This window comes from Melanotaenia boesemani, chromosome 23 (assembly GCF_017639745.1).
Source record: "Melanotaenia boesemani isolate fMelBoe1 chromosome 23, fMelBoe1.pri, whole genome shotgun sequence".
NCBI classification, from domain to species: Eukaryota; Metazoa; Chordata; class Actinopteri; order Atheriniformes; family Melanotaeniidae; genus Melanotaenia; species Melanotaenia boesemani.
This window is the reverse complement of record NC_055704.1, coordinates 10,791,332-10,816,744: the sequence shown is the minus strand read 5'-3', so window position 1 is coordinate 10,816,744 and position 25,413 is coordinate 10,791,332. Positions and strand designations below refer to the sequence as shown.

Here is a 25,413-nt window from a genome sequence, read left to right as displayed (position 1 = left end):
TTCTCCGCCAACTTGCACCGCAGGGTCGGACGGACGTCGACTCATAACAGCCCCTAAGTTGATTTATTTCCCAAATTTAACACTCTCCGACACAACATGGAAAGCCCGCATCATGTAGAAAACGGTAAGCCAATGAGACTTTAAACAACTGCCGCCCGTCAGGAGTTATCTGGTTTTCTTTTCGAGCGTGTGCGTCCGATTTTGAACATGGCGTACCCCGATCTGAGATGGCGGTGGCTTTGTGCTACGTTGCACCGCCGTAGAGCTGATGTGTGCGCTAGTTAAAAGGGATGAGTTTAAAATAAGTGTGGGTAGGAGAAGAACAAGCAGGTTTGTTGCTTTCAGAAATTCGTGAACACTTTAATGTGACAAGTAGAGGAGGTTAGCATGACTTGATTTATAGGTATCAAGTAATTGCTAACAGGCGATGCTGCTTTCGAGGGCTTTTACTTAAGGTGGAGTTAGCATTAGTTGCTTGAAACAACTAACGTTTGAGCGCTAAACAAAGGCTTAAATAGACGCACAAACAGTAGTTCTTTAAGAATCACACTAGAAAATGAATATAATACAACTGAAAATAGCCTAATAAATTTTACAGTAGCATTATCGTGTTTAGTTTACTAAGTCACGACTACTGTAGCCGTATATAACAGTCAGGTGGTCGCGCGCTTTCGTTGTTATTACGACACTGTTATTGATCCGTGAATGCATCAGGGGTCCCCTTGATTTAACTGATGTTATATGGTGTGTTTATAGCTTTGCTAAGTTATCTCAGTCCCTGCAGCTGTTTCAAATGTTTGATCTTTGCTATCAGGTTTGTTAGTTTACCAGAGAAGTTTTGTCTGGAAACTTTTAGGTAAATTACGTAAATGTCTGGTTACTTAATTTGCTTTCGTGTAGTCACTAAAGTCTCTCAGCTATTATTAGCTTATTGCAGTTATCTGGTGCATCCAAACAAGTACAATGTTCATAATTGGTACAAAATATTCAATTTCTTGCCTAAATGATTAATGCAAATATTGATTGTATTTAAGTCTCTTCAATGTAAATGTGCAATAATAAAATTATTTCCCTTTATGTTGAATCACTGTGAAATTTTAATTGTTGCCAAAGAATGGCATTAACTTTAAATTTAAAATGTTATTAAAAAAATTATTCAAGAAGAATAGTGACTCGCTTTATTAAACAAAGTGCCACATTTTGCTCTCATATCCAGATTTATGCATCTACTTTTCAGCCAGTAAATTTCAGTAATGAATACCCACTTTACAAATTTTCTGTGGTGTATTTTTTTCCTATATATTTGATTCAGGGTTTAACAATGAAATCTCTTCCAGATCCACCTCTCCTGCTGCCGTCTCTTCGCCTCTTCATACCTCCCTTGCGCCTGGTGTCTGCAGCCATGTGTCACATCGTGCAGAGGGGGATTGTTCATGATTATGGGATGGTGGAGGACTTCATCAGTACAGTCACAGAAATTGTGCCTGAACTTTTAAATGCAGATCAAAAGGCTCAGCTCCTCCTGGGACTCAGAGCACGGGTAAGCAGAGACATTCATGACTGTGTAAAGAGAGCTTCAGTATCCTGTCTGCTTTATTTCCACTGAGATTTCCTTTTTTTTAATTTACAGATGGTTCTTGAGTTGTGCCGACCTGAGCAGATCACAGACACAGAATCCATTGAGATGCACCTGGACCGGATCAAAGCCCTCGTATCCACATGGGCAGCTCAGGTTAGCTCCTTAGAATATAATGTGTGGATTTTCGCTGTTGTCAAATTCTCCACCAATTATTTTTGTTCTTCTCAAACAACATCTGTACATCTCTTTCCTCCAGCCGTATTTTGCAGATGTTGAGTTTCCAGAGACAAACTTTGTGGATCAGGTTGAGCTTTTGTTAAAGAACCCCGAAGAGAAGGAAAAGTTTTTCCAGGTCTCTGATTGTATTTATATTAAGCTCTTGTATCTGTCTATTTATACATTAATAAAACAAACTGTACATAGTTGTTGGTTGGTACTTGTACATTGATGTATAAACTGTGATTATTTTCCTCCAGGATGTTTTTCCTACAGATTTTGGGCCTGAATATGACAACGCTCTGCAGGTGCTGATGCTGGATTTCCTGTCCAGACTGGAGAAGCTTCTACCTGTACCAGACATTCAGCAGGTATTGATACAAATGTGATTGATTGATCCCATTACCAGCCACATTTTATTCCAGATATACGCCGATCAAATTTGATGGTTTATTATTCTGTTACAAATGTTTTGCATCACATTTTCATGTGAATGCAAACAGGATTTGTGAAAGTGTTCTGCGCTCATCCAGAAGAGCTTCTTCAGTTCTGGTGGAGAAAGAGAGGTTTCACTTAAGCAGTCTGTGAAACTCCAGATGTTATAGGTCACATCCACTCAGTGATTAAATGATGTCCCTTTTGACCAAAAAGTTTTTTGGTATTTGGTTTTTTTGTTTTTTTTTTGTACAGGCATACACAATTCCAGTAAAAACGCTGTAGCATCGATGTCAGGCCTGTAAGGGGCGCTGCAACACTGCCACAGAAATGCACAAAAAAACTCAAAAGAAAACCTGGAGCATGCACAGATGCAAACCATCAGCGATAAAGAAGCAGAAGAAGGAAAATAGGGGTGGGGGGTGCACATGTCCTCTAAGGAAGACAGGGGTGATTGCATAATCAGGTCATAGAATAAGAATTCATAGAATTCTGTTCTTTAGACACACAGAAGGGAGAAGGATGCTGGTTGCAGAGCTCTTCACTTAGGGAATCGTTTCAGAGGAGCAGCGGTTTCGGACTCCCAAAATGCCCATTCTGTATGGATTAAACGTCCAAACGATTAACAACTCTAGCAGAATCACCTAAACATCTCCCTGTGTGGACAGGCTGCTCAAGTCCACGACTGTCGTTGAGAGTCATGACTCACCCGAGGTCTCATTAGATTGCCCAATGTTGTGAACAGGTGTTGCAAATCTCCTTGGGATAGCAGAGAGGATGGTATTGTAGGTGGGGAAAAAATTAAAAGTCCTCCTGTTGAGTGAATGTTTCTCTACTCTCACATAGATGGACTCTTTCTATCCCCACTCTTGTCTTCTCTGTCCAAGATTTGAACGTTGTGGACCTCAAAATTGTCTTTTATCATTAAGATACAGAAAAAGAGCCGAGTCATGGTCTGATGGGTTGACACTCCTGTGTTGAGCCATTCGTCTGTTGAATGGCTGTTTGGTTCCCCCCAATGCAGAGGAGCTCATTTCAGTCCTCGCTGCTCTGAACTGCATACACCAGGTTACTTTTTTGAGAATGTGGGATCAGGTCCTTAGGATGAAGGAAAGAGGCTCTTCTGGATGAGGGTGAAATGTCTTTTAATAATCTCATAATAATAGATGTTAATTTAATCTTTTCGTTAATGAGTTAACCTTCATGTGTCACAAAGGCTTCAGTCATCACGTGTGCTGTCAGTCACGATGTTGGGATGCCTTCATAACTGCTATCCTGTAGCTGAGCGACTGAGACTGCTGACACATCTCAGCATCAAACCTGGAAGAGCAGCTGCTGAATTAAGATTTGATCTAAAACGATCAATTCTTTAGTAGCAAATCTAATTCTGGTCGTTCAGTTTCTGGATGCATTAATGTCCTTCATTTGTCACCATGAACCTATATGCTGCAGCTAAAATACAGCTGGAAGTAAATTTGTTTGGTTTTTTCCCTGAAATCTTATGTTCTGTTCTTTAGACTGCATCCATGCTCAGCATCATCCCATCTGCCCTGGAGGAGTGTGCACGCTCGGTTCCTGATCCACAGCACCTTAAAACTGTACTCCAGTACCACACAACACTCGGGCATTTTGATATGTCCGGTGAGTCTTCTCTGCTTGTATTGTCATCTGTTTTATCACAGCTTGTGAACCGCTTGTTTAAATTTGATCCACAGATCATGTCATGAGACAGTGGTTCCCAAAGGTTTTCAGCCAAGACCCCCCAAGAAAGACATCAGCTTCTTTTGCAGAGATAACGCTAAATTCATAGTTTAAAAAAGGCACCTGTAATAATTTTGTTTCTGGACAGCTTATGGTAAAAATTCTAAGTTCAAGGTTTGTGAAATGTCAGAAACTTCATAAATATGGTTATAACAAAGCATCTTCTTGCCCAAAATCACTTTTTCTCACCAAGATAATACCAAATTTGGATTTTTAATATGGCATGTGTTATAACTTTGTTGTTTATTTGTTAATGCAATGAAAAAATTAAGGCATTAATTCCACAGGTAACACATTCATTTTGGACTGCTCTGATAACAAATGATCCCTATGCTTGTCATTGATAATCTTGTAACTCTTTGATTCCCCTAAGTTCTCATTTTTGTCTGTCTGGAAAATAAGTTCACACATTCATGAATTTGCTATAAAAAGTTTAATAGATGATGTGATAAATTCATAATTAGCTCAGGCTTCTGTTGCTATAGTAACAGCTATATTTTGAGCTCTGTTTTCCCCCCTCTTTAGCAATTTTAGTTGAAACTAAGCAGGAAGTAAAACATATTATTCTTATTCTCATCTCTTCACAGATGAAACTCAGACCATTCCATCCTCCTTCGGGAACTGCATCCTCTCTTCATTGTCTCTTCCTCAGCTGGAGAAGGTGGTGATTCATCCAGACCAAATGCAGTTACAGTCTTCAGCCGAGCAGATGCAAGGCTGTGTGACCGTGCAAGTAGAGGGCGAAACTGTGACACTCTTGGACTACATACAGTTAGAGCAGCCGTCCAGTCTAATTGAGCCTGAAGATCACGAAGAAACTGACACAAATATGGATGAAACATCTGGAGAAGTGACACATGAGGATTTGGGTGACGCCTTAAAACCTGCAGCTTTTCAGCCACTAAAGCAAAGCAAGAGGCTCCAACTGAAGAGAAATGCTTCAAAAGAAAAGAGTGACTCTGCAACTTTGAGGAGGCAACGGAAAAAGTACTCCAGCAATAAAACATGTCCTGTGTGCAATAAGACCTTCCTACGAGCTGCAGCCATGAGGCGGCACCAAGAGATTCACGACACAAACCGGGACCTCAAGTATAAGTGCAGCAGCTGTGACAAACGATTTAGGGACCATTACGACATGAACCGACACACCATGCGTGTTCACGAAAAAGGAGAAATGTGCAGCAGCATCAAAGACGACGATTCAGTGGATCCCAGCACATCTGAAACGTTAGAAAATAAAAACTGTTATCTGTGTGGGAAGTATTTTGCTAGGCAAGTCGACATGGAGCGACACATGAAGTCCCATTCAGAGGACCGCCCGTACAAGTGTTCCTTCTGCGAGAAGAAATTCAAAAATCCTTACGTCCTAAAGAGACATGAGAAGGAGATTTGTAAAAGCAGAGATCAAAAAAGGCCCAAGAGGAAAGAAGCGCCACTTTCAAACCCTCAACCTCCTCCAGAGGTGTCAGTAGAAGGTAAAATCTGTCCCATCTGCAGCAGGGTTCTTCCCTGTACTGCAGACATCGCAAAGCATTTGCGATCTCACTCCGAAGAGCGTCCCTTTATCTGTGTCACATGTGAGAAAGGCTTTAAGTACAAGGACACATTAAAGAAGCATCAGATCATTCATGGTCATGAGGGCATCAGGGAGGAGCAAAGCAAGACTCTGGAGGAGATTCTGGCTGATGTTGATGCTCAGAACTGTGGTGATGGTGCTGGACAAGAGGTAAAGGAAAGTAACTCAGAAGCACCTGCAGCCACTTCTGAGGAAAACCTGTCTGCACCTGCTTTAAATGTCACAAAAAAGGCCCTGAAGGTGTGTCCTGTCTGTCGCAAGGTGTTTGACAGCATCAAAACACTGAACAGGCATGTACAGTGCCACACAGATGACCGGCCGTATCACTGTATCCACTGTAACAAGCATTTTAAGCACATGCACGGCCTGAAAAGACACCAGATTTATGCTATTTGTCACAAGAAAAGCACCCGTTACTTTTGGAAAAGAGAGACAAGAGCAGGGCCCAGTCAGAGCGAAGCGAGCGGCACCGAACACCAACAGGCGGCATCGCTGAAAATCCCCGTGTGGTGCTCGAACTGCGGGAAACACTTCGAGTACCCGTCAGCCTTGAAGGAGCACCAAGAGAATGTTTGTAAAGTAGAATTAAGGGATGTCATGAAATGCAACGACTGCGGGAAAGAATTCAAGACCATGACGATGCTCAAAGTGCACCAGAGGATTCACGATCCGCTGTACTGCAAGGAGTGCGGGAAGATTCTCGCAAATGAGCCGGCTTTCGAGAGGCACAAGCTGATGCACCGGCCGATGCAGTGCACGATGTGCGACAAGACTTTCACCTTGTTAAGACGCTTGAGGGAGCATTATGAGAAGCAGCACAACTTCACCGGCCCTTTTCCTTGTCCTCAGTGTGATAAAACCTTCGTCCAGCTGTCCTACCTCGCCATCCACCAGAGAATCCACAAGGGAGAGTTTCCTTATGTTTGTGACATGTGCCCAGAGAAGTTCAGGTCCTCCAACTGTTTGACGGTTCATCAGCGGAAACACACCGGGGAGAAGCCCTTCCTGTGCTGGCAGTGTGGAAAGTGCTACCGCTCGGCCTCTGAGCTCACAGTCCACATGGGAACCCACTCAGAAGAGAGACCGTGGTCCTGCACGCATTGCGACATGGCTTACCGCACCAAGCTGCAGCTCACAAACCACGTGGAGCAGATCCACATCGGGGTCAGATATCCGTGCAACACCTGTGGGAAACAATTCATGAAGGAGACGTCGCTGAAGAGGCACGAACTCATCCACACGGGCGAGAGGCCTCACCAGTGCACAGTGTGTGGTAAGACTTTCCTCACCGCCAACGAACTCCGGCTTCACAACAGATACCACACCGGAGAGCGGCCGTACAAGTGCGAGGTGTGCGGCAAAGCCTTCATCCAGTCCGGCTACTTGAAGTCGCATATGCGCATCCACACAGGTGAGAAGCCATTTAAATGTGACATATGCGACAAAGGCTTCAGGTTGTCTTATCACATGAAGAAACACAGGCGGACTCATGCCGGGAAGCCAAAGAGCCACACATGTGAGGAGTGTGGCTTGGCATTCCTCCAGAAGAAAGCCCTCTGGGAACACTCGTTAACACATGACGTGAAAATCGAATCATCTTTTACGGATGCAGTTAAAGTAGAGTTTCAGTAGAAAGCTCTGTTTTGTTTGTGAGGTGTACTACAAAGTAAGATTAATCTCCTTAGCTTGGTATGTTGAGCTTTGATTCACAGTGCTGGATTTTTTTTTTTTTTTTTTTTTACCAGGCTAGAGCACTATGGTGACCCTTATTAGGTTTACACATAACCTATTAAGGGGGCAGTTTATATTTACAATTTTAGATGAATTTTCCCTTAAAATCTTCCATCCACTCACTGATTCTCTGAAAAGGAAAAGACTGGTTCGACAAGAGCTTGACTACTGTTTTGGGTGTGTTATGTTTTGTAGGACACACCAACGATTTCACCCAGATAATTTCAATGTTTTTTCTTTGTTTTGTTTACAATTTGCTGTTCCACCCCTCCACCCCCCTTTTTTGTGTTCATATTGCAAATGAATGACCTGTAAGATGTGTACATATGTGAAGCTAATTAGTGGTTTCAGCTGATGGAGCTTTACAAAATAAATCAGATTTAAATGTTAGAAATGTTTCTGTTGCTTATATGTTAAAGGCAAAAATTTTTAAATGAAGCAAAACAACTGAACAGGAGTTACAGTCAGGACAGGTATATGCATAGTTGTGCTCCACTACAGTTGGCGTTGAAACTGTCCCTTTAATTGGACTATCATCCTTGTTCCAGTATACATGCACTGTAGGGGACTCAGTTTGATCAAAGAATGTTTGGGCCCAATATTCCGGCCTCTGTGAGAAAACATCTAAGTATGGCTGAAATCATGGCAGACACCTTTAAATGACTCCTGCAGGTTTTAGATGTGTCTGTGCTTCAACACACCTGAGTCAAATGAATGGATTATTGTGCAGAACTTGAGAACAAGCTGTTGGACCCATTTCATTTGAACCAGGTGTGATGGAGCAGGGAAACATCTAAAACCTTGCAGGATAACAACCCTGAAGGACCAGAGTTTGAAACCCCTAGAATGGTGATTTTGTCAGATGCTACTGCTTTTATAAAATCAAGATTTTGTAAGAAGAGCAGATCACACATTGACACAGTCTGTGTGGGCTCCTCTGCAGTTTTTGATGTGTTAGTCGTCGGTTTTAAAAACAAAACTGGAATTTAAACTTGCTTTTTATCTGGAGATAGAACTTAAGAGCTCATGTAGAGCTTCTAAGTCAACACCTGACTAATGAAAACACACCAAACTAGTCTAAATTCTATTAGGAGACAGAATGAACTCCAAAAATATAACACCAAACGTTGGAGAAGCATGTTCACAGACTTATTGTGATGTGCAAACTCTAATAACATATTATCTGTGCAGCAGCACCAACCTGCTACCTTGTGGACATTTCCACTTGCCTCTAATAACCCTGCAGCTACAGCAGCAAAAGAGGGAACTGAGCTGAACTATGCTTTATTATAGTTTTTTCTAAAGTATTGTGATTATAGTAATACTTTATAATGTTGCAGTGTTTATGAACATAGCTGCAATTAGTGAATTTTAACCTCTTACAAACTACAAGAGAGAACAACTTATTCAGTGCAGCAATCAGTGGCTTAATGACATCATCACCCACAAGAAGACAACTACCAGTGCCTCCACAAATGAGATTGGTATCATAGTACGAAATTGTATATTAGTTAATTCCATTCGCTGAGGAACATTGATGACAAATATATTTATATATATATATATATATATATATATATATATATATATATATATATATATATATGTCTTGATATGTCAGGAGACTAGAAGAGAGAAAAAGAAAAGGACAGAACTGAAATGTGGAAATAAAAGTCTAGGCTGCCTAAATCACATCAGCATTCAAAAAAACAATACAAAACTACCACAGTAGTACATGATACATATAGAAAATAGGATGATGATATGAAGAAGTACAACAGTCATCAAACATACCTGTAGCATGCACGTGTGAACGTAAACATGCATGTGTGACCATGCAACAAGGATGAAACGTGCTTGCAAGGGGGTTGTGACCACGCCGCACCCTAAAGCATTAGGGGGAGACAGGGGGGAGCCCGAGGCCCAAAAGACCTGACAGGTCTTTTGGGCATATAGAAAATAGGCCAAAGCAGAGAGAGTAGCAGCCTCACTCAGCCTAGAGCAGAGGGCCCTCCAGACCGGAGCCCCTCGGCGCAACGGGGCAGGGGCACCAAGCAGCCCAGGGTGACGGTGAGCAAGCCCAGCAGGCACCGGGTACCAGGCACTGCGGCACGGGCCGCACGAAGGGCAGGCACCCCACAGATCCAAGGGCCACCTATCCCCCCCAGCAGAGCCCTGCCCAGGACACAACCGGCCCAGGCAAAACCACCGCAGGCCACGCCAATCCAACGCCAAGGCTAGGTACCCCATGGACAAGGTTTCTTAGTTCTGAGAGCCTGGAGGGAATATTTACACCCAGGTGTCTAATGTTACCTGATTGTGAGGTGATGCTGGGTAGATTTTGAAAGCTACAGTTGATGGGTAGAACTGTGCTCCTAGACCATTTCATAGAGTAGTCCGAGAGTGATGAGAATTTATTAATTACTGAGATTGTTTCAGATAGAGAGGTTTGTGAGTTCTGGAGGAATAGTAATACATCATCAGTATAAAGACTTATTTTATGAATTATATTTTTGGACTGAATGGCTTTAATAGCTTGGTTTTGTCTAATCGCAGCGGCTGGTGGTTAAATAAATATAGCAAAAAGTGAGGGGGACAGTGGAATACCTTGTCCTGTACTCCTTTGTAGATTAAAACTTGGAGAGGTTTGATCATTCATTCTGACACTCGCATTAGGAGAACTGAATAAGATTTTAATCCAGTTAATGAACGACTGTCCAAAGCCAAATCTGTTTTAAGTAGCTAGTAAATATTTCCAGTTAACTCAATCAAAAGCTTTCTCTGCATCTAAAGAAACTATTATTGTTTCCAGGTTATTGATGGTAGAATAATCTATTATATTAATTAGTCTCCTCATGTTAACAGAGGGATATCTTCCCTTTATAAAGCATGTTTGATCAGGGTGTATAATGAGAGCAGTTGGACAAATTACAAACATTACATTTCTTAAAATCGTCTAAAAAATTAGCAAAAATGCTACTTGCACTGCACCATCTTGGTTTCTTCAACAATAGCCTCATGGGATCATTACTAAGGCACTTTAAGTCTCTGTAGACTTGCCTTCTGTAGTTTGGCCACAGGTTTTCAGTATAGAGTGGAGTATAATATGTCCTAAACAATGACACCCTCACTCCATCTGTACATGCACTAAACTTGCAAATGAGAATGTTTGCTAGCACATACGACATGCGGCACTGCCTATAGATGACCTTACCATTTAACATTTGATCTGTAATAAAATGCCCAAGGTACTTAACTTTATTACAGATGGTCAAATTATTCTCAAACAACTTAAAATCAGGGTATTTTTTACATTTATCTTTCTTAGTTCTGCAGATCATGACAACCCTCTTGCTAGCATTATAATATCATACTCCATAAGCAAAGCAAATAGCAAGGAGCTGCTGGAGACCAGTACTACATGGACTGAACACCACAAGATCATCTGCATAAATAATATGATTCACCAGTAAATTACCAACCATTCACCCAGTTTGAGCAGCTTTCAAATGCCTGGAGAGATAATCAGTGTACAGGTTAAAAATAACTGCCTTTGTCATGAGGAAAATAAGGCACAGTGTAGCATTGCAGCAGCCACTGCTCATTCAGTCTGAAGCGCTGTCATGTGTGGAGATATTTCAGCTCCACAAACAGCAATAATGCACAGTTTGATGTATGGGAAGACCACAAACCCTCATAAACATCTGAGAATCAACCAGAACACAGAAGCAAAGGAGATGAGGTGATCTAAAGATTTAGAAAAGGACAGGTGTGAGACAAACATCACTCTGTAGTCCGTTGGTGCTGCAGGCAAATAATATCAGGTTTGTGTGAAACATAATTTGCTTCCATTTTAAATAGATTTTGTGCTTCATTTTGGCCTCTTGAGATGTGTGGGCCATAATGGGTGGTGGAACTTGGTATTTCTAAAACCTGCCTATGGCCCTGTTTGTGAACACCCTGCAATGCTGACTGGTGGTTATGAATGGATGCACGTTGTGTCAGGTAAATCTAGAAACTCCAGATGATTAAAAAAAATAACAAAAAAACGCCTGACAAAAATAAATAATAAATAAATAAATAAATGCACTGCCTTGACCACTACACTACAGCACCTGTGACTTGCAGCAGTCTGCCTACGACTAAATTATGACGTCCTCTTCTGTTTTATTTTTGCTTGTGTTGTTCTTACTCCTAGATGTAAGTCACTTTGAAGAAAAGTGTCTGCTAAATGACGGTAGAATAGGGTGGGGCTGGAGTTGTCTTCGGGGTGGGGTAGCTTGGGTTCGTGCTACGGGGCTGCTGCTGAGGGCCAGGATCTCTGGGCCGCCTCCGTAGAGGCGTGGTCACATTTGCACGATCTCACTCACCACTCCTCATCACTGATTACTCTTTATCCCTCATCTTCTGCATGCTGACACAGTCACTGAGTTGTCCAGTGGGTTTATACTCTAAAAGATCATTTTTCTTTTTTAGTATCTGGTTGTTGTGCTACTTTTGTGATATTTCTTTTTGATTTGGTTATTATTTAAGAACTCTTAATGACTAGCAGCTCTGTTTTCCTGTAAAAGCTTATAACCGCAAATGCTACAAATCAAGCTACCAGCTGTGACTTTAAATGCTGTTTTATACGATGCATTGAGTAACGTTCACGAACACAACTGGTGATCTAAAATATTAAATAACTAGAAAATGAGACAGACACTGAGTTCCTGTTCTCCGCTACACTGGCTCAGGATGTCAAAACATTTCCCTGCCACCGGCTCCTGACATTAGTGGTTCTTTGGTGTGTCCCACCAAAGTGCTGGTTCCAGAGTAGCCATGTTTCTGTTTTTGTTGTTGTTTTGTTTGTTTGTTTGTTTTTTTGTGGAGCCAGAGCTTTGCTGGTGAAAACAAAAAGAACCGGTTGTAAATTGTAATTTGTATCTAAACAACACTTGAACTGCTTTAGTCAGAATATCATAAAGAGTAGTGGTTCCCAAACTTTTTGAGTCATGACCCACATACTTTGATGTTCACGACCCCCCTCCTCCATAACATGTCAAATGGTTCACCCTGCAGCCATCCTCTATGTAGTGCTTGAAAGCAGTCAGAATTTCAAAAAGTTGGGGAACCACTGCTATAGGTGAAGGGTGGTAGGCTACTCTGGGAGAGCTGTAGATGTTCATGTTGTGTGAGGGGACTGTTTAGGAAAAGGGAGAAGAATGCTGCATCCTTTTGGGCTGAACCTACTGAAAACATCTTCCACTTACTTCTCATAAATTACCAATATCTAAACGTGAATTAATTTTCATACCAATATGTAAATTTCAAAATCTATATGTATTGAAAAAGAGGTTCTTAATCTCAATGGGACTTTCCTGGTTAAATAAATGTTAAATAAAAAAAATCAATCAGGAAAAATAACGAATGGGTGAAAGGGAAACGTGAAGGGAATGGGAACAGGAAAATGTTTACAGAATGGTTTTCATTTTTCCTTCTTATTTCTACGCCACTCTTTTTCCCCCCATGTCAGTTTGACAAGCTTCTGGTGTCATTTCTTCAAATGGCCAATAGATGACGGTGATGTGCAATACAGCCACATATAAAGCAGGGATTCGTTATGCGAAGAAAATGGCTGTTCGAAGTAGTTCGAAAGCAAAGTTTGATAAATTAATTTACGAAGTTGTTTTCTTTATTAATGTAAACAAAATAAATGTCCAAGGAGGTTGTAATAGTAGACGCGCGCATGTAACGGATAATGACTTATGAATAAACCATTAACGAGTTTCAACTACTACGCCTGCGCACTCTGAAAGGAATATCAAGCCGCCCCTCTTCCCCGCCAACTTGCACCGCAGGGTCGCACGGACGGGCTCATAACAGTCCCTGAGTTGATTTATTTCGCAAATTTAATGCTCTCTGACACAACATGAAGATCCCGCATCGCGTAGAAAACGGTAAGCTAACGATACCCTAAACAGCTGCCGCCTGTCACTAGTTATCCGGTTTTCTTTTGAAGCGTGTGCGTCCGATTTTGAACATGGCGTATCCCGATCTGAGATGGCGGTGGCTTTGTGCAACGTTGCACCGGTGTAGAGCTGATGTGTTAATACAAGAATAAGTTTAAAATACGTGTCGGTAGTTGAAAAACAAGTAGGTTTGTTGCTTTCAACATTTTTGCGAATACTTAAATATGACACGTACAGGTTAGCATTACTAAATTAATGGTTATAATTATAGACTGGGTGATGCTGCCTTCCATGGCTTTTACTTAAAGGTGGAGTTAGCATGAGTTGCTTATAACAACAAGCATTTGAGAGGAAAACATGGTAGCATGGTAGAAAAAATGTAATTGAGAAGAGCTTGATAAATTTTGCAGTGACATTGTCGTGGTTGATTTACTAAGTCACGCCTACTGCATCCGTATTTACCAGTCAGGTGGTAGAACGCTATCGTTGTTATTACTACACAGTTATTGATCCGTGAATGCATCAGAGGGTCTCCTGGTTTAACCGATGTTGTGTTTAAAGCTTCGCTAAGTTATCTCATCCCCAGCAGCCGTTGCTGTTTGGTTTCACTTAAGTTAGTTATTGAGAAAAGTTCTTTGGAAACTTTTAAGGAACTTTAGGTAAATTACGTAAACGTTTTTATTATTGCGTTTGAAATGTGCATTTATGAATGCCTGGTTACTTAATTCGCTTTAATTTTAAATAACTAGTTTATGTCTTTTAACAATTATTAGCAACTAATGATCAGTTATCAGGTTCATCCAAACAAGTACAAAGTATATAAATGGTACAAAATAAACAATTCCCACTCACACAAAGTGCAATATTTATATTTAACATGAACTATTCTTGTCTAAATGATAAATGCAGTTATTAATTATTGCAGTAAAGTCTCATTCTGTGATAAAATTATTCCCTTTAATGTGAAATATTAAGCATTGCCAAAGAATGGCATTGTAATAAATTTTACAATTCAAGAAGAACAGTAGTGATGAGTTTAATTAAACAAAGTGCCACATTTTGCTCTCATATCCAGATTTATGCATCTACTTTTCATTCAGTAAATTTCAGTAATGAGTACCCACTTTACAAATTTTGTGTGCTGTATTTTTTCCTATATATTTGATTCAGGTTTTAACACTGAAATCTCTTCTAGATCCACCTCTCCTGCTACCGTCTCTTCGCCTCTTCATACCTCCCTTGCGCCTGGTGTCTGCAGCCATGTGTCACATCGTGCAGAGGGGGATTGTTCATGATTATGGGATGGTGGAGGACTTCATCAGCACTGTCACAGAAATTGTGCCTGAACTTTTAAATGCAGATCAAAAGGCTCAGCTCCTCCTGGGACTCAGAGCACGGGTAAGCAGTGACATTCATGACTGTGTAAAGAGAGCTTCAGTATCCTGTCTGCTTTATTTCCACTGAGATTTCCTGTTTTTTTAATTTACAGATGGTTCTTGAGTTGTGCCGACCTGAGCAGATCACAGACACAGAATCCATTGAGATGCACCTGGACCGGATCAAAGCCCTCGTATCCACATGGGCAGCTCAGGTTAGCTCCTTAGAATATAATGTGTGGATTTTCGCTGTTGTCAAATTCTCCACCAATTATTTTTGTTCTTCTCAAACAACATCTGTACATCTCTTTTCTCCAGCCGTATTTTGCAGATGTTGAGTTTCCAGAGACAAACTTTGTGGATCAGGTTGAGCTTTTGTTAAAGAACCCCGAAGAGAAGGAAAAGTTTTTCCAGGTCTCTGATTGTATTTATATTAAGCTCTTGTATCTGTCTATTTATACATTAATAAAACAAACTGTACATAGTTGTTGGTTGGTACTTGTACATTGATGTATTAACTGTGATTATTTTCCTCCAGGATGTTTTTCCTACAGATTTTGGGCCTGAATATGACAACGCTCTGCAGGTGCTGATGCTGGATTTCCTGTCCAGACTGGAGAAGCTTCTACCTGTACCAGACATTCAGCAGGTATTGATAGAAATGTGGAAAACTAATCTTTTTTTTTATTTCTTTATTTTTAAGTATCCTTAATCTCCCATTACCAGCCACACAATCAGGTTTGATTGTTTATAAATCACTTACGAACGTTTTCCATTTGATTTTCATGTGAATTCACACTGCAGCTTCATCATCTTTCCCCTAAAATATTTGCATATATAATTTGTTTCACCAGCAACAGAAAATGTTTTTGAGACCACTCAGGTGATCAGACTTAGACACACATACTCATTTGAAATGGAAGCTGCTGCAGCGCAACATAGGCTGAGCCAAGGTAACAAAAAAAATATGCTGTAGTATTCATGTCAGGCCTGTAAGGGACGCTTCAAAACTGCCACAGAAATGCACAAAAAACTCAGAAGAAAACTGACCCCCAATTTCCACTGGGTTCGTGCGCACCACATTCTGGCTGCGCCATGGCCTCCGCAGCTGGTGGCAGCCATTTTAGTCAGTGGTTTGGTTCACACCAGGCGGGCCACGGTGCGTGTCAGAAGCATCCCAGAAGCAACTCGTCGCAGCTATCTATTTTTGACGGAGCACACGTCCAGAATGTGTCAAACTCAGCAGTTTAGAAATGAGCAGACAGGAAATCAGACACTGTAGCAGTGTAAAGGCTTCCAGTAATCATAGCAGTTTTGTGCTCGTATAATCAGTCATGGTGTTTTTTTATTTATTTATTTATTTATTTTTTTCATTATGGATGACAAGACATTATCGTGGAAGTGATTTCGTGATCTCATGGATCCAGCTAGGTGAACTGCTCCCAGTGTGGATTGATTCCATCGGATGCATGCATCCGATGGAAATTGGGGCTTAGGGCAAACCACCAGCAACAGCAGAAGAAGAAAAAAGGGGGTTGTGCTCATGGCTTCAAAAAAATATGCATCTAGGTTGTCCACACAGAAAGAAGAAGGCTGCCGTTTGCAGAGCTCTTCACTTAGGGAAGAGCAGCGCTTTCAGACTCCCAAATGCTGCTTCTGTGTGGACGAAAAATCTAAATGATAAACAATTCTAGCAGAATGACCTAAATTCGTCCCTTTCAACCTCCTTGGGATAGCTGAGAAATCCTCCTTCTCTGCTGAATGAATGTTTCTCTACTTTCACATAGATGACCTCTTTCTATCCCTACTCAAACTACTTGTCTTCTCTGTCCAAGATATAAATGTCGTAGTCCTTAAAATTGTCTTTTATCATTAAGATACAGAAAAAGAGCCGAGTCTTGGTCTGATGGGTTGACACTCCTGTGTTTAGCCATTCGTCTGTTGCATGGTTGTTTGGTTCCCCCCAATGCAGAGGAGCTCATTGCAGTCCTCGCTGCTCTGAACTGCATACACCAGGTTACTTTTTTTTGGGAATGTGGGATCAGGTCTTTAGGATGAAGGAAAGAGGCTCTTCTGGATGAGGCTGAAATGTCTTCAAGAAACTGAACCCATATTGGGTACCTGGAGACTGTTTCCTCGTACTTAAGCTTAACTGTTGCTGCTTCAGCAGTTATCTCACACAGGCTTTGTGTAGATCATTTTTAAGAAATGGCAAAAGGAGACAGAAGGCAAAGAAAAACAAACCATTTTATATCCTCATAATAACAGATGTTAATTTAATCTTCAGGCTTCAGTCATCACGTGGGCTGTCAGTCACGATGTTGGGATGCCTTCATAACTGCTATCCTGTAGCTGAGCGACTGAGACTGCTGACACATCTCAGCATCAAACCTGGAAGAGCAGCTGCTGAATTAAGATTTGATCTAAAACGATCAAATCTTTAGTAGCAAATCTAATTCTGGTCGTTAAGTTTCTGGATGCATTAATGTCCTTCATTTGTCGCCATGAACCTATATGCTGCAGCTAAAATACAGCTGGAAGTAAATTTGTTTGGTTTTTTTCCCTGAAATCTTATGTTCTGTTCTTTAGACTGCATCCATGTTCAGCATCATCCCAGCTGCCCTGGAGGAGTGTGCACACTTGGTTCCTGATCCACAGCACCTTAAAACTGTACTCCAGTACCACACAACACTCGGGCATTTTGATATGTCCGGTGAGTCTTCTCTGCCTGTATTGTCATCTGTTTTATCACAGCTTCTGACCCACTTGTTTAAATTTGATTTACTGAATGTTGGTTTAAGAGGACAGTTGAGTTTATTAGTTTGAATTATTTGACAGGGACATTTCATTTGTACATAGTCACAAAATTTGCCATGCAGAGTTTTTAGCCAAAGCTAATTCTCTACTCTTGTCCTTGGTTGGGCCTTTCTACACATTAAAATACAATCATTACAAACCCTATATAAAACTCACCTAAACATACAATACAAAATCTATAATTCATCCACACACACATACAGTACTATTTACAAGTGGTTACAGTTTTGGTGTGTTTTGAGCCAGAATTTAAGCCTAGCGGTGAAGGTTTTAAACTCAGAAATTGTCTTGAGTTCAGTTGGTAATGTATTCCACAGCCTTGGACCTTTGTAAGAAAAGGTAGACAGACCAAACGACGCTCTGCAGTGTGGGAGCTTACAGTTCTCGTTGGTGGAGCCTCTGGTGACTCTGTTGCTGTTCTGTCGCTGAACAAATGAACTAAGTGGTTCTGGTGCTAAATTACTGATACATTTGAATATTAGTTTGAGAAAGCACAAGTCACTAAAACCTACTCAGTTCAGCAGTGAAGAGCACAGTGGTAGAAACTGATGATATGGTGGCTAAATGCCAGGGCTAAATCGTAAATTGTATACACAGTATTTTGTAGCCAGATTCCCTTCTAAGAAGTAAAATACCTATGTGGATCACTTTGGCACAGTTTGGGTATCCAAGTGGCCAAATGTAGAGTCTGCCTGTTACTATCATCTTCAAACCTTCACAAAATCGATGAGCTTTGTGCTATTCTCGTGTAACTTGGTACAATTGTAGTCAAGGCGTTGCTGAATGCATTCATTGGCATCTTTATCCATATAAACATTTCTAACATGATGTATTCCACTGTGTAAACAAAAAAAAAAATAGTTAGGCAAGAAAAAGAAGGTAATTTTTTTCCTTTGGTTTATCATAATATTATATTTATTATATTTGCTCAGACATATGAACATTTGCAATGTTTCTGACACTGGGATTCTATTCTGTGGGGTCTTAGCTATACATTGAGAGCAAGGTTATGCATAATGATCTGATAATTGTAGAATTATTGTTGATTTTATTTGGGTAGGTCTGTTCAGGAAAAGCAAACCTCCAAAAACCCTAGGGGTTTAACAGGTTACAAGTAGTAAAGGGGAGCAACAAATAGCAAAAATTATATTAAAATCATAATTTAAATGAAAATCATTAAAAGCAAGATAAGTTAAAAAAGTCACCGTGCAGAATTCATGCATAGGTGCATGAGAAAAGAAATATTTTAAACCTGGATTTAAAAATGTCTACATTTGGTGAAAGTTTAATCTCCACTGGCAGTTTGTTCCACTTGTTTGCAGCATAACAGCTAAATGCTGCTTCTCCATGTTTAGTCTGGACTTTGGTCTGGACTAGTTGACCAGAGTCTTTGGATCTAAGAGCCTTGCTAGCTTTATATTCTCAGAGCATATCACAGATGTGTTCTGGGTCTAAACCATTCTGGGATTTGTGAACAATCAGTAGTTTATTAAAATCTATTCTGTGACTGACTGGAAGCCAGTGTACATATTTTAAAACGAGTGTGACGTGTTCAGATCTCTTGGTCCTTGTTAAAACTCTAGCAGCAGATTTCTAGATGAGTTTAATGCTCTTTTTAGGAAGTCCTGTTATAAGACCATTACAGTAATCCAGTCTACTGGAGATGAATGCATGACGAGTTTCTCTTGGTCTTTCTGGGAGACTAAACTTTTAATTCTGTTGATGTTTCTGAGCTGGTAAAAAGCTTCTTAGTGACAGCTTTGATGTGGCTGCTGAAATACAGGTCTGAGTCTATCAATACTCCAAAGTTACGAACTTGGTCGGTGACTTTAATAGCCTGAGTCTCCAGGTGTTTACCAATGCTGACCCTCTTCTTTTTTTGCTACCAAACAGAATGATTTCAGTTTATCTTCATTTAATTGTAGAAAATTCTCCCTCATCCAGGTGTTTATTTGCTCCAGACACTGACACAATAAGTCTATTGGGCTGCAGTCATCTGGTGTCAGAGACACATAAAGTTGTGTATCATCTGCATAACTTTTTTTGTAATATTTGACCCAATTGGAGCATATACGAGTTGAACAGAGGTCCACTAGAGGTCCAAGGAATGACCTCTGGGAGACTCCACAAGTCATGGCCACTCGCTCAGATTCATAGCTGTGGATCATGACAAAATAACTCCGGCCTTCTAAATAGGATCTGAACCAGTTAAGGACATCTCCAGAAAGTCCAACCCAGTTTTCCAGCCTGGAAGGCTCTGGGCTTATCTGTAAGTTTTTCATTCATAACAAACAGAGTGCCAGAATTGTTTACATTCTTTATCATTTTAGATAAATGCAGCTGTCTGGCTCAGGGGTCCAGACTGCGACCAAATGGTTGCATTTTGCAACTAAAATGTGAGACAGTGCGAGTGAATTTTTCATCTACTTGCGCGATGGCGACCAATACATTTGCCGGTCTTTTTCTTGTAGTAGTTATAACTGAGTTTATTTTGTCGCTAACAAACTTCCGCTCCCCTCTTCAGCCCAGTGGTTCACAGCAATGCACAAATTAGCTGCTGGTTTGCAGACTCAAACTAACTTTAATACGAGAAAAGGATACGAACACCAACGAAGAAGACGACAGCCAATGTGCATGTGAGCTGCGACAAACAACCACTGTGATTGGCTAATGTGTGACAAGAGATGGGTCTTGGGCGGGACTTTATTATTACTCAGTGCCAACTTAGTTACTTTGTTGCTATATTTAGGGAGTTTTCAGACCCCTCTAGCGACTTTAAAAAAAAAATGCGACTAACGACAAATCTAACAACTTTTTCTGGTATTTTTGGAGACTTTTGGAGACTGACGTGAATGAACGTAGTTTACTCTTCCCAATGAAGAGCGGGTGCTACTCAGCCCCTTCCCCGTACACAGGGCAGCCCCCAGCTGTATTCAGAGCCGATGATGTTCACCTCTGTTTCATAACCAGGCTGAAAATGAAACGTTCAAAGATGCTTCTGGAGGATCCTGCGCTGGCTTACCGTCAGAGTAATGCCTATTAATGAAGAGTGTGGACACAAATATTTAAAAAGTTGAAGGTGTTGTGACATGTTGCAGACTCCTAATTAAAAAACAAAACACTTAAAAAAACTGAACTAAATAATAAACAAAATATTGACAGAATTATTATTTTATTTTAGTTATTTATTTTAGTTATTTAGCTGTTCTAAACATACATCACTCTTTATGGCAGCATCGATTACAACTATATGTACTAGGCTGATTATGCTAATTAGCGACTTTTAGCTACTTTTCTTACTGAGGAGTTGGCAACAGTGGCTGGAGAGGAGTTTCAGTCCCTGAAGCTGTTTATTGCCAGGAACTACATGGACATACCATGTCCTATGAGGGATGATGGTGACAAAGTTGTCGTTCTGCTTTGACTACAAAGTGAAAATCAAATCAAATCAAATCTGATTTGACAGTTTATATCAAACAGGGCTGATCTGCCCACAGCAAGGCAAACAAGGGGAGAGTTTCCTTCCAGTATTAATAAGGAATTACACTCATCATTATTTCATTAAGTGTACCTTTGCATCTCCACCAGGTGTTACACTGACTATTCAGAATCTGGAGGGATGAAACACATAATTTTTTTAAATCTAAGCAGGAAGTAAAACATATTATTCTTATTCTCATCTCTTCACAGATGAAACTCAGACCATTCCATCCTCCTTCGGGAACTGCATCCTCTCTTCATTGTCTCTTCCTCAGCTGGAGAAGGTGGTGATCCATCCAGACCAAATGCAGTTACAGTCTTCAGCCGAGCAGATGCAAGGCTGTGAGTCTGTGAAAATGGATGGCGAAATTGTGACACTCTTGGACTACACACAGATAGAGCAGCCGTCCTGTCTGGTTGATCCTGAAGGTCACGAAGAAACTGACACAAATATGGATGAAACATCTGGAGAAGCGACACATGAGGATTTGGGTGATGCCTTAAAACCTGCAGCTTTTCAGCCACTAAAGCAAAGCAAGAGGCTCCAACTGAAGAGAAATGCTTCAAAGGAAAAGAGTGACTCTGCAACTTTGAAGAGGCAACGAAAAAAGTACTCCAGCAATAAAACATGTCCTGTGTGCAATAAGACCTTCCTACGAGCTGCAGCCATGAGGCGGCACCAAGAGATTCACGACACAAACCGGGACCTCAAGTATAAGTGCAGCAGCTGTGACAAACGATTCAGAGACAATTATGACTTGATCCGACACACCATGCGTGTTCACAAAAAAGGAGAGATGAGCAAAAGCGTCAAAGACGACGATTCAGTGGATCCCAGCACATCTGAAACGTTAGAAAATAAAAACTGTTATCTGTGTGGGAAGTATTTTGCTCGGCAAGTCGACATGGAGCGACACATGAAGTCCCATTCAGAGGACCGCCCCTACAAGTGTTCATTCTGCGAGAAGAAATTCAAAAATCCTTACGTTTTAAAGAGACATGAGAAGGAGATTTGTAAAAGCAGGGATCAAAAAAGGCCCAAGAGGAAAGAAGCGCCACTTTCAAACCCTCAACCTCCTCCAGAGGTGTCAGTAGAAGGTAAAATCTGTCCCATCTGCAGAAGGGTTCTTCCCTGTACTGCAGACCTTGCAAAACATTTGCGATCTCACTCCGAAGAGCGTCCCTTTATCTGTGTCACATGTGAGAAAGGCTTCAAGTATAAGCACACATTAAAGAAGCATCAGAGCATTCATGGTCATGAGGGCATCAGGGAGGAGCAAAGCAAGACTCTGGAGGAGATTCTGGCTGATGTTGATGCTCAGAACTGTGGTGACGGTGCTGGACAAGAGGTAAAGGAAAGTAACTCAGAAGCACCTGCAGCCACTTCTGAGGAAAACCTGTCTGCACCTGCTTTAAATGTCACAAAAAAGGCCCTGAAGGTGTGTCCAGTCTGTCGCAAGGTGTTTGACAGCATCAAAACACTGAACAGGCATGTACAGTGCCACACAGATGACCGGCCGTATCACTGCATCCACTGTAACAAGCATTTTAAGCACATGCACGGCCTGAAAAAGCACCAGATTTATGCAGTTTGTCACAAGAAAAATGGCCCTTTCTTTTTGAAAAGAGAGACAAGAGCAGGGCCCAGTCAGAGCGAAGCGAACGACACCGAATACCAACAGGTGAAGATCCCCGTGTGGTGCTCGAACTGCGGGAAACACTTCGAGTACCCGTCAGCCTTGAAGGAGCACCAAGAGAATGTTTGTAAAGTAGAATTAAGGGATGTCATGAAATGCAACGACTGCGGGAAAGAATTCAAGACCATGACGATGCTCAAAGTGCACCAGAGGATTCACGATCCGCTGTACTGCAAGGAGTGCGGGAAGATTCTCGCAAATGAGCCGGCTTTCGAGAGGCACAAGCTGATGCACCGGCCGATGCAGTGCACGATGTGCGACAAGACTTTCACCTTGTTAAGACGCTTGAGGGAGCATTATGAGAAGCAGCACAACTTCACCGGCCCTTTTCCTTGTCCTCAGTGTGATAAAACCTTCGTCCAGCTGTCCTACCTCGCCATCCACCAGAGAATCCACAAAGGAGAGTTTCCTTATGTTTGTGACATGTGCCCAGAGAAGTTCAGGTCCTCCAACTGTTTGACGGTTCATCAGCGGAAACACACCGGGGAGAAGCCCTTCCTGTGCTGGCAGTGTGGAAAGTGCTACCGCTCGGCCTCTGAGCTCGCGGTCCACATGGGAACCCACTCAGAAGAGAGACCGTGGGCCTGCACGCATTGCGACATGGCTTACCGCACCAAGCTGCAGCTCACAAATCACGTGGAGCAGATCCACATCGGGGTCAGATATCCGTGCAACACCTGCGGGAAACAATTCATGAAGGAACCGTCGCTGAAGAGGCACGAACTCATCCACACGGGCGAGAGGCCTCACCAGTGCACAGTGTGTGGTAAGACTTTCCTCACCGCCAACGAACTCCGGCGTCACAACAGATACCACACCGGAGAGCGGCCGTACAAGTGCGAGGTGTGCGGCAAAGCCTTCATCCTGTCGGGTTACTTGAAGTCGCATGTGCGTATCCACACAGGTGAGAAGCCATTTAAATGTGACATATGCGACAAAGGCTTCAGGTTGTCAAATCACCTGAAGAAACACAGGCGGACTCATGCCGGGAAGCCAAAGAGCCACACATGTGAGGAGTGTGGCTTGGCATTCCTCCAGAAGAAAGCCCTCTGGGAACACTCACAAACTCATAACGTGAAAATCAAATCGTCTTTTACGGATGCAGTTAAAGTAGAGTTTCAGTAGAAAGCTCTGTTTGTTTGTGGGGTGTACTACAAAGTAAAAAATTGTCTCAGTTTGGTATGTTAAGTTTTGAGGCCCTCCCACCTTCGGCCTATGCAGCAACGGCGACCTTCCTGCCACGGCACTCTCACCTGGGGTGTGTAGCAATATATGTTTAAAGCTTCTGCCACAGTGAAAACATTTCAGTTTGTGTGAATGTCATAATCTCGTTGAAATCATGAGAGTGAGTGACATCTGACGGTCTAGGAATTATCTTCTGCATGTCATTTAGGCTTCAAAATAAGAAACCTCATTTTAGCAGGGCATGGGACTGGTGTGGTGACAAAATTAGGACATCTAGATGTGGTCAGGATTTCAGTCATATTTGAACCACAGATGAAGGGAACATTTGATTAGGCTTGTACAGGTAAATCAGGGTGAAATATACGGGGCTTCTTGGTGGCAGTGGACAGGGCTATGGCAATTAGAGAATATTGACATTTCAGCCTGACTCTTTTATATTGACTGACAGTGATTTCCAGCTTATTGTATTTGTGCTTTTATTTTGACATGTAATTCCCTGCTCTGCCACAGCATTGTGTATAATTTGACCAACAAAACCAGTCATGCCATGTTTGGTGAAGTTCAATGGGTACAAGGACTTCCTATTTCATGGTGTTGAACCAAAATTAGCCATGGATACGTTTGCCAAAACTTTGAGAAACTTATGTTTTGTACTGTGGTATCATGAAAGGGTGGAGATCCACTTTCAAGTGTATGGGTTAATTATTGAGAAGGACCCCACAGTGTGAAAAAAAGAATCACTTGCTGTTGTAAGTGGGCGGGGCAAAGTATTTAATGACACCAGTCAAAAGGCACAGTTTTCACTGAAAACGATCATTAACTTGTTTACTGTTTACAGAACTTTTTTTTTTTTGAAAGATTTTTGTGTCAAAGATCTGAATTATATTCCTTGTTAGTAAAAGAGAAATTTTATTCAGGCCCTTAAAAACAACTCATTTACCAGAAGAATAAAGACGGAGAATAATAAACACTTTCTTTCAATAAGCCTTTGTACTGCTTAATGTTGCCATGGGAACCATGCATTTCATCTCTTTTTACTGATGATTCATTTCTACTCAGCCAATAATTAATAAAAAAAAGTGGTGTGGAAATTAATTTTGTCACAAGCAAAATTATTCACACATTCAATTAAATTAGGAAATTAAAGGCAGAGAGGGTTGAATAGTGCAGCTGGTGACCTTGTTAAGTTTTGCACAACCCTGTTAATGACTCATTACAGTCAGGTGTGTTGCAACAGGGAAGCATTTAAAACCTGCAGGGCCATGTCCGTTGAGGACTAGCGCTGGTGATGAATGCAATAGAGCAGTTTTGGGATGTGATGGAACAGGAGATTCTCATTGTGGATGTGCAGCCGACAAAGCCAGTGAAATGAGTGCAGATCAAGTTTCAGTTTGTTATCAATCTTTTTTGAATCAGTTGGAAAGGAACAACAAAAGCCAAAACGTCTCATTTAAACACCTGCTGTGACTTGTCTGAACTAATCAGGTTAATCATCAACAGATGGGTAACAAGGCGTAGCATAAAAGGCTCTTCCAAAGCGATGTAGTCTTTGGGAAGCAGAGACAGGAGGAGTAACATTCCTAAGGGCTGCGAGGCAACAGCAGAAAAA

At 41.4% G+C, this 25,413-nt stretch overlaps 1 protein-coding gene across 4 annotated transcripts; it reads left to right on the top strand.

Moving 5' to 3' along the window:
• On the top strand, positions 1-25,413 carry LOC121634604 (zinc finger protein 14-like). 4 transcript variants are annotated; one of them, XM_041977385.1, is made up of 8 exons: positions 1-124; positions 1,338-1,540; positions 1,631-1,732; positions 1,836-1,931; positions 2,056-2,166; positions 3,748-3,871; positions 4,579-6,076; positions 22,622-25,413. In XM_041977385.1, exons 1-8 carry the CDS (start codon positions 97-99, stop codon positions 23,742-23,744), a joined length of 3,285 nt encoding a protein of 1,094 aa, XP_041833319.1. In that variant the 5' UTR covers positions 1-96; the 3' UTR covers positions 23,745-25,413. The 4 variants fall into 4 exon arrangements, with proteins under 4 accessions (XP_041833319.1, XP_041833321.1, XP_041833320.1 ...); XM_041977387.1 differs by lacking the exons at positions 1-124; positions 22,622-25,413 and adding an exon at positions 252-330 and having other exon boundaries at positions 4,579-7,688; XM_041977386.1 differs by lacking the exons at positions 1-124; positions 1,338-1,540; positions 1,631-1,732; ... (2 more) ...; positions 3,748-3,871; positions 4,579-6,076 and adding exons at positions 12,957-13,237; positions 14,445-14,647; positions 14,739-14,840; ... (1 more) ...; positions 15,164-15,274; positions 17,215-17,338 and having other exon boundaries at positions 21,133-25,413.